This window comes from Lissotriton vulgaris, chromosome 11 (genome assembly GCF_964263255.1).
Source record: "Lissotriton vulgaris chromosome 11, aLisVul1.2, whole genome shotgun sequence".
In the NCBI taxonomy this organism is placed as follows: domain Eukaryota; kingdom Metazoa; phylum Chordata; class Amphibia; order Caudata; family Salamandridae; genus Lissotriton; species Lissotriton vulgaris.
The window spans coordinates 1087027438-1087037514 of NC_141699.1; the positions used below are offsets into that span (position 1 = coordinate 1087027438).

At 40.6% G+C, this 10077-nt stretch overlaps 1 protein-coding gene across 1 annotated transcript in view; it reads right to left on the bottom strand.

Annotated features, from left to right (window-relative positions):
* LOC147684191 (tenascin-X-like) overlaps positions 1 to 6132 on the bottom strand; it is a 192835-nt gene extending 186703 nt beyond the window's left edge. Inside the window, exons 1-2 of the mRNA XM_086942604.1 lie at positions 6060 to 6132; positions 4830 to 5087 (exon numbers count right to left, since the gene is read on the bottom strand). Coding sequence (XP_086798730.1) covers positions 4830 to 5087; positions 6060 to 6132 — 331 coding nt within the window. The remainder of the gene's footprint in view (positions 1 to 4829; positions 5088 to 6059) is intronic.
* Positions 6133 to 10077: the final 3945 nt, after the last annotated feature.

Sequence of the window (10077 nt, forward strand, 5' to 3'; positions counted from 1 at the left end):
GCTCAGCTCGTTATGAGGGACGGTGCTCGTGTGCTCATGACGAGCACGACGAGTGTGGCCTTGAGAGCTGAGCTCGTCATGAGCCGTGGAACGCTCACGCGCAGGGACGATTCCCCTGCTGTGCTGAGCATTCCACACAAACGGGTGTGGCCGTGACGAGCTCAGCTGTCAAGGCCACAGCCGTGTCGAGCTTAGCTGTGCGCCCCCCCCCGCCCCCCAGCACAGGGTGGGAATTACCCCGCTGCTAAGGGGTAAAAAATGTACCACTCTGCTGCTTTTCATGCTAAGGAAAATATGCCATCATAAGCCTACTGAGAGAGTGGCCTGGGGCACATGCAGATTTATGTGCCCTACTACATCCATTCTGGGAATTTCTTGTGTGTTTAAATACACTGAATCACTCAACAAACCTTCAAGAGGACACCACATTTAGGCGGATCCCTAACACTGCATGATTCATGATCAACGTGGAATGTTCTAAACCTGATGTGTTATAGCAGAACCCAACTATCTGTGCTTCAGAAAACCAGAGACATATTGGAGGAATAATAGCCAGGGATCATGCACTGTAGACGATTGGACTCCTGTCATTCCAGAAAGCTAGACTTTATTTTGAACTGCCCAGTACTTTGAATCATCCATGAAATGACACACAGCCCTTATAACACTTTCCAATAAATAGCTGGGCAGAGCTCAGATCAGTATATAGCATGCTTTGCATTAATCATGAAATGTATTATCACAGTTGTGGGTGGTTGTTACACTCAATGCAGAGCTATGTGCTGAGGCAAAGCTTATGAGTGGCACCTGCAAAACAGACCTTATCATTTATTTTTTGCAAGCATGCATTACCATCATCCACAGGTGCAACTCACAATTAAAGTTATCTGGCTATGTTGCGATTACTATGCAAATCTTTGTTTTTGTAAGGCTGCTATCTTATTAAGCTATAAAACTTCTGAATACTGAAACACAGCTCTCACTGTTTTCAGAATAAATAACACAGACCTAGCATCACAAAAATGGGGCACTGAATGACTCTATGGGAGAACACAGTGCATGAAAGAGAGTCTTTCCTTGTTGAGTTTATGCTGTGAAAGTACCACATAGCACAGGAGGAGTATCAGCACACGGAAGCTGGCTTCAGCATGGAAGAAGGGAGGGCCAAGAGATACAAGGGGATGGGCTGCAGGAAGTAGTAGGAAGAGAAGGTGTGGTAAATTGTGAGGAAATAGCCAAAATTGGGTAGTAGGTATGATTACAGGAGGTGTTTAGGAGGCATTATATAAAAGCTCATTAAGGATGTTGTTATATTGCAATGTGAAGTTTCTTGAAGAGAAGAGATATCAGCTCCCCCTTGCAGTGGAAGTGAAGCCTAGAAAATTTCAATTGGGATGGGTTTCCACACCCAAGAGATGTAGCAAAAGAAGTGCTGGTATCTTGCCTTGTCTCTCCTGCACTGAACTGCCTGTCTGACAATGTTGTTATATGCAAAGCAATCTGATGTCTTATTTTTTTTAACTTTGTTTCCAGGTATGTATGGTGCCATCTTTGATTGGCTGATACAAGATGCAGCAGATTTGGAAAATAATGCAGATGGGCAAAGTATGCAAGAGGAGTTCTCTGAAATTATCCTAATGAATCGCAGATATTTTTTATGAGATGGGGTGAATCGTTAATACAGCTCTTGAGGAGCTTTGGACAGGTTTCAGGGTACCAGTCATTCTAAACGTTTGTGAAACTACCATCAAGATGGCAAAGAATCATCACCAGTGTGATTTTTCAGAAGTGATCTTAGCTACTATCTGTGACAAAGGGGTCAGCTGGTTCAGGGGGGTCTTGGTGTTTTGCTTGCTGATTCCTAAAGTTGAGTGTGGAATCAATGCAAGAACGCAGGGATTTGACATTGTATACATTCCGGTAAGAATTAAGCCATGTGCATGACTTTGTAAAACTACTGAACTTTATTTTTTTAGTTTATGATCAAATACATAAATCAGGTGTGTTAGTCTGTTAAAGTGACAGGCAGTTGGAAAAGCTCAAATGTGATGATGCCATTACATCCCTGAGCTTGTTATGGTGCTTGTAATAGGCACTCCCCCTCCAGCTTTGAGACTGCCAAAGCCTCCCTCAATTCAGGAAGCTTTTAAAAACTCATCTTTTCTGAGGTCCTCTGGTTTGGCTGTAGCATACCGTACTAAGCGCGGAGATACCCCTTCTGGGTGATTCGGGCGCTATAGAAATGAATAAATATCAAATATCTATTAGTTCAAGTCTGAAGCTGTTGAGATTTATTTCATTCAGTCATTCCTATATCTGTTGTTAATTCAGGGCATTGACAAAGAGGATACAATCAATCTTGATCAAGTTATGGTTGGCTTATTCCTTGGACATTCAGACCTGCAATGGCTGGCAGGCAGCTCTTCAATGAGTAAAATCATGTTCATAGAACACCATCAGCTAGAGATGGGTATCATCTGTGTACTGGTGAATACTGATGTCCTTGTTGGTCACTAGGAATAACTTCGTATTCATGTACAAATAGAGAGTTACGCCAAGGGTGTGGGACCTTGGGGACTACCTCCCAATTTCTGTGTATTGCAACAAATTTATCTGGGAGCAAAACTAAAGTTGTACGTTTCTCCTCACTACATGCAATGATTTAGGTGAGTTGCGGGCTCCCTTGGCTGTACTTAGTGGTTTAGAAGTTTTTTATTATCTTTTTTTGTGAAAATAGAATGGTGCAACACTACATTATAGCGAATTACTATATACTTCTGGTCTGTATTATTAGTGGTAGATAAAACGACTTACAAGTAATATATGTTCCACCTAGAAACAGGGATGTAGTTTGTAAAACTGCATAGAACAAAGCCATTCATTATAGTTCACCTTGTCTTTGCATCCGTAAAAGGTCAGTGGAATGCCAAAGTCAACATGTTTCGGCCCTCTCTCAAGCCTAAAGAAGATTAGATGTATTTGTCATAACAGGTCCCTCTTTTACTGTGACCTTAGGTAACAATCTAACATTACAGATTAGTAGGGCAGGTAAAGGAAGAAAAAGCACCTCATTTTTTCTCTGGTGTTTCACTAGCAGTGCAGGCCTGTTTGAGTTAAAAATTCATGGTGATGAGTATAATCCTTCGTATATGCTGCTCCATGCGTTAGCTTATTTGCATCATCCATGCAAAAAAACTATTTCAATATTGGTCATTTTATGGGGCTAAAATCAGTGTGTGGTTCATGAGCATATTGCTATACAAAACATTTGTTGGTGTGTCCTAGCATTGCACACTCCTCAATCAGTGTGACAGCAAACATTGGTGTCAGGGATATAGTTTTTTAACACTAGTTATCTAGGTAATGGACACTTAAAGTAAACATACTCTTCACTGCGAGTGTGAGAGAGTGTCCTGTGAAATTAACGGATTATCCTCCTTTGTATTAAAAGCAGAAGCGGTGTGACCAGTAAGGAGACTATTCAAGCCTGATTTTTGGTTGGAGTTAGCCACATTTCCTGGGTCAGACTGATGGACACGTCTGAAGAAGAGCAAGAACCGCATATAAGAGCTCTGTCTTGCATGATCTCATCAAGACTTGGCTTGGCATAGCAAGTCATTTGCAACAGTGCAGCCCATGTCACCAGGTCCACAGGAAAGACAAGGGTGGTGATCTAGTAGTTCTGCTTTTTTTGATCATTATTACTCATCATTGTCTCTCACAAGTTTTAGTCCGTCAACTAGACTAAAATGCATGCATGTGATATTCATATTCTGAACTGCAGGATGTCAACAAAATAGAGAATTTTTCCGCTTTTATCAATAAGGACAACATGCAACAATCAAGAGCAATCAAAAAGATAATGGGAAGAAACAAATGCATTAATACTACTCATATTGAAGTCATACCTGAAGGTCAAACAGCTGTAGCAGTATATTTTGCTCACTGCGATAGGATGATGTAGTAATTTTAGATAGACAGTAGAAGGGCATGTGTAACCGGGTGGTATATACAGCTCCTATTTCAATTTCAGATAGAGGGATTTGTTGATCAATTCATTTTGCACTGCAAACATGTTGGCCATGTGGAGCTGAAGACAACTTTGTGTTCCCCAGATAGCGGGACAGGACAGAGTCTGAGCATGAGCTATAAATACATGTAGGCCCATTCAATAGCATCTTGCATTTGGGTCATTTCCACAAATAACCCTTATGGGCAAGTAACCTTTATCTGTGGTGCACCCTGGCAAATTGAATAAAGATCTAACTAAGTGACATTCAGATAAAACGTGGAGGCTGCCCTTAAACGTGGCAAAAGATAGTGGTTTTTTTTGTTAGAAAGGTATTGAGCTAAAGGAATTCTCTTTGCAGGTGACACTTGGAGCTTGATCCAAAGTTAGGCATTAATACAGAATGCTCCTAAAAACAGTGACAACATACTAACCTCTATGAATATAAATTCCAAAGATACTCCATTGGATGGATTTAGACAAGACCAATGAAACCCAGGTGCAGATCATGTTTATTATCAAATAAAGTCATGGTCTTACAAAACTAAATTGAAAAGTCTCTTGAATTCTGAAAATATCTCAAAGGCGTCAAATAGAAAAGAAAAGTCAAGGAAAGCCTGCTTGTTGGATCAAGTTAAGAACAATCAAAATGTTGGTTGCTCCTCTTTCATGGTTCAATGCGTTGCATTCTACGAGTTCATCCTGGTGATGACTATCCTTCTCCTCTCGTAGTGACACAGACAAGCAAAATAACCACAATACAATATACATCTTTAATGGTTAGTTCTTTAAAGTTAATGGGTGTGTGTTAAAAACTCACTAGTACAAGCCCAGATTGTGCTTCCTTTTTCTTGCAATGACCCATTTTCAGCAGTTGCAGAGACAAAAACTGTGTACAGATTCCCAGGTATTAGATTGTAGATGGTCACCGATTCATCGTTCACTATCTCTTGTGAGGCAGGGACCCCCGATACATCAACAAAGTAGGGGCGCTTGCTGCCAATTGGCGGAAGCCAGCTGAGGGTCAATGAATCAATGAAGACCTGATCCACACGCAGCATGTTGATGTCTTTTGGTCCTGTAATCAGACAACAGAAAATCAGTCTGCTTGGATTTATTTCAGATCAAATTTGATTGAACTAATGGAGTAACAAATCAAAAGCATTCTGCATTGATCACATGTATTCCAAATTGATATGTGTAACACAAAACATGATACATTTTCATAAGATTTGTTATGAAGTCACATGACCTGCAACCCTTCATGGTCCTGGCACGGTGATTGTTCTATGATTTCCTATTGTATGTATGGCAAAGGCCCACTTTGCATATATTTATGATACAGGTGCTCAGCCAATTCCCAATCATTTTAAGCTGACAGAGGTACAATAAAAGAAAGTGTTCTAGAGATTTCACTCACAACCCCTGGAGAGTACTAGATGACAAGCTCCTATCTTGGACCACAAGTTACTTTTTTTGTCAAAGCTTTCAGAAAACACCTCAGTCTCATGAAGAGGGCCAACTTGCAGCATTTTAAATAATTTCGGCCTGCGATTTTTTGTCCTATTTTTTAGTGTGAGGATACTCTACATAGAAGTACCTTTGTTGTCAATTGAAGTCAATAAAACATACATTTCCTGGGATACTGGAGACTGCAGACTTGAGGCCTGATTTGGAGTTTGATGGAGGGGTGCTCAGTCACAAACGTGATGGATTTTCCATCTGCCTTATTACAAGTGCAATAAGATATTATGCTCTTGGAAAAAAGTGGACGTAACATCTCCAAAATCTATGACGGAGTAACATCTGCCGAACACCAATTCAGGCCCTAAGAGCAGAATTTAAAGTTTGGCGAGTAGAATACAGTGTCGCAAATCCAATGGAGTTTCCTGTTCCCTAAAGCCTTGTCTAATTTGCCTCCTTTTGAGATGTGCAAACCTGAAGTATTCTGTCAATAAAGTCTATGGAAACAGTTCCTTTCAATGTACAAATGACTGCTGACATTTAGTGAGCAGATTATCCTTGGAGTGACAGAGGTAATGTCCCTCACCATCCAGAAGGGCACTAGTATGTCCACCAACCTCTAAATCAAGTCTTATGTCTTTACAGGCAAATACAACCATGTAATAATCTCTGTTAGGGGAACTTTAATGGGATTATTTGCTAAACTTTTGTACATGGCACAAAGAACAATAAAACCTAAGTGACAAAAAGCATTGCATCAATTTACTTACTATTATAGACGCCTGCAGGTACAGTGCAAAATTGTGCAGCCCCACACAGTCGTCCACTTAGCCATTAACAAATAACACCTTTAGAATGCAGCACTTACCGGAACAGTGACAGCACACAGCTTTAGAACAAAGTCCACCCGCCTGAACAAATGCTCCAAACTATGCTAAAAAGTGTGCATGTGAGTTTGAGTTGGCAACTAAAGGTAAAACTGTCCCTAGTTGATGTAATGCTATGGGTGAAAACAATCCATAGACAGGGAGACAGGCTGCAGAGTCTAAACTCAGTCTTCAATTAGCAGTTCCTTGACAATTTGGCAATGCCACACAATTTGGGTGAATTTATCCAAATCTTGCTGGGAAAATAACAGCAAAAGTTCTCTCAGGGTTGTTCTGTGGACCATGGACATGATTACATAGGCTACCCTCTCTCTGACTGGAGCTAAGTGCAAGAATCAGAGAAGAGAAATCAAATGGTCTCAAACATTTAGATGCATCAGGCCACAGGGAGAAGAGTTTTTTGTACCTAGATTTTCTGATGAGCAACACCCATTTATATCCTTTCGATAAAGCTGCTATTGGAGAGTGCAAGAGCTATTGCTACCTGTACCTTGTTACAGAGACTGACTGGCCAACACTGTACCTAGCTACTACATTTTTATTGTCATTCTGTATATTTTTTATTCTTTTGTCATGTTGAAACTATGTTATCAAGTTGCAGTAATTCAAAATCAATAGAACCTTTTCTTTATGCTGTATTTTTCAGTGATGCACTTTAAAACTAAAAGGGGTTTATAACACATCTAACTAGTAAGAAACACCCTTACTGCTATATATTTTTGTTTAATGTGCGTAGTGTATAGCCGCCATGTTTTGGAAGCACCATATTTTTTCTGGGCTGTTTTTAGGCATTGAAGCCTTAGGTTGGTCTTCACCCAACTTTTTGCCTGCCTGCTCCAGTTTCCTGACCTCTTTTGTGCTGGAATTAGTACTCTGTATTTTCAATCACAATAAGAGAGAGAGAGAAATAAATACTAGCTTTTCTTCCAACTATATTTGCTACCACAAATGGGCAGCAAGGATAGTGTTTCCAGAAGGGACGGTCATGGGGGAAATCCAAAGATTGGAGTGGAGGCCTCATCCACTTTATAGTGGCATGCTTCATCAGTTTCCCCTTTTCACACCCTAGTAGGAAAGTAACAACGGGGTGGACTCAAGCACAAAAAGGGAGGGAGTTCTAATATAAATTGTAGCTGGATATGTTGCAGGTATCCAGAAGGTAAGAGGTAAAAATGTCTCATAGTAAACCCAGAGAATTCACTTTATTAAGAGGGTACCTTAGACATAACTAAAACAGAGTTTTGTAGTTGAATTGTATTGTGCCCCTATTTCAAACACCGCGTGCCTTTCTGTGGCAGCAAGGCATGTCCCCACCTGCAAAGTAATATGGATGGCGGTGTCTAACAGACACCGCCACCATATTAAACCCTTTTCCGCCCGGTCAACTTGTTGACCGGGTGGAAAAGCGGCGGATGGTCTTTCCGTCCGCTGCGGTCCCCCCCGCCATAGTGATATGGCGGGGGAGAATTGGGTGGCGGGCGGGGTCGGATCATGGGCGGATTGCCACCACCCGTATGGCGATCCACCCGTGATCCTAATGGGCACCCTTGTGTTAACATCTGGCACTGGGATAGTCCCCAACTTCTGTGAAATATTGGACTAGTATATGATGGATGTAATGTCCACTGGCACCCAGGTGTCGTGAGTTCTATTTGGCTTTTTACTTTATGATTTTTTTTATTTGTAAATCTTACACCTTAAACAGTGCTTATCATTACAGCATACAGATTTGATGCTAAGAGAATATGAAGTCATCTATATCAAAGCAACATCCTATGACAGTACCCGAAGTTTCAGTAGTAGGGATTTCTCTAACCTACCCGCCAGTTTTAAACAAAGTTCTAACTATGCTTACCAAGGTAAGGTAAACTGTATTTGTATTGAATAATTAAAACTGTACAAAAAAGAAAACACGTTAAAATTTATAAAACTGAGAGTAAGCTCCAATCAAGATTAATACTTATGTAAGTATATAAACGCATAAGTGCTGGCAGACAAGCAACTTTTTCAGGGTCCTCTCAATGTGAAAGTGTAGAGAACATAGGGTTTTGTCAGACTGCTTCATTAGAGTGAGGGAGTCACACAACTGTCTTTGTAATTGAGTGTTCAACTTTGTTGACCATTTCCAGGATGCCAGGAGTTTTACAAGGTTCTGAAAATTGTGACTATTCCCCGGCATTCAACCTGGCCCAGATGACTATGGAGGGTCATGGGGGCCAAAATGTTAATTTAGGATGGCTGTGCAAATTAGCATCTTTTAAAGTCAACTGTCCATCTGTGTCAGAAGGCCCTGTGACCAGAGATGTTGTTATAGTGCTGACATGCAGATTAGTAGCTTAAAAGTATGTGGTACTAGAGGTTGACAGACCGAGGACTTTCCTTAGTTAAATCACGAAGGCCATATTGTTTGTTCACAATGTTTATACTGTTGCCTGTAATTCTACAATTAGACAGGCATCTACCCTCATATCTGTACATCAGAACTTGGAGCTGATTGTCTTCCATTAACCTCAGTCACAGTCAACTGAAATGAGTGCATCAGGCCAGATATCTTTTAGGTATGTTGCTTCTGGAAGCAATTCCTCATGAACTTCTAGTCAATCATTACAATGTGTCATGTCTAGCAATCACGTTCCAGGTCGGAGCATTTTCTCTGTCTGACTCTTAGCAATTAATAGTGCTATCACAAATATTTTCTGGTAAGTATGTGGTAGTAATTTAACCCAACCCAGCAATACAGTCAGAGACGTAGAGGAACAATAATGCCTGTCATTTTGCATACTGGTTACAGTACTTTTTCCAAAAATGTAGAACTTTAGAGCATTCCCATACCCGTATTTTCCAACTTACATCTAGCTCAGCGAGAATCAGATGTGAGGCCTCATTTATGTGATAAGCGTAATATAGCTTGGAAAGGTATCGTTAGTGTGTCAGCCTCAATCCACTTCTAGCTGTATTTGCCCAGTACAGCAATAATCCCATATCTTATCAGTAAATTGGTCCTGTATCACATAGGCCCATGTAGCGCCAGTTAGTATTTTGCGGGCAGGACTACTGATTTCATTGCTCTTATATAGAAGCATGATCAAGTGTTTTGGGAATTTGGCTTTTATTAATTTGTCTAGAGGTATAAGTGTTGGTGGCTCTTGTGGGGAGTCCTACAGGATCTAATGGCTGCTTACTTTGAGATTGTAATACAAATTAGAACAGTGGAATGTTGAGAGCTCTATTGAAGCCAGTGAATCAGCTCTGGGCTTATAATGGCTGGTGTAAGCCTGGAGTTCCAACACTCCAATGTTTATCTTCATAGTTCTCCCTTTTTAATGTAGAACATTCTAACGCTTAGTGGGTGGAATGTTCTAATGACCATTAATATATAAGAGCACAGTTGCACCACATAAATCCAGAAATACAGTATCAATAATCACAGACGTAGGTTTCTCTTAGTTGTGATTTTCTTTATTCCAAGAAAGAAGGTATACAGTCAAAACGCGGGTGCTTGCAGCCAAAGCGTTTCGTCCTCATGGGACTTCTTCAGGGCAAGGTCTTTTGAGTTTGTACGTATACGATGGAGTGTTTCTTTGCAGATGGGCGTGTCCAACTGATTTCTAAATGGGAAGTATTGAGAAGCCAAAGAGTCGTCTATATGTGAAAACAGGACTAACAATGTATATCGTCTTCAAAGTTTTCAAGATCCTGCGAGTAGTCCTCTCTAAT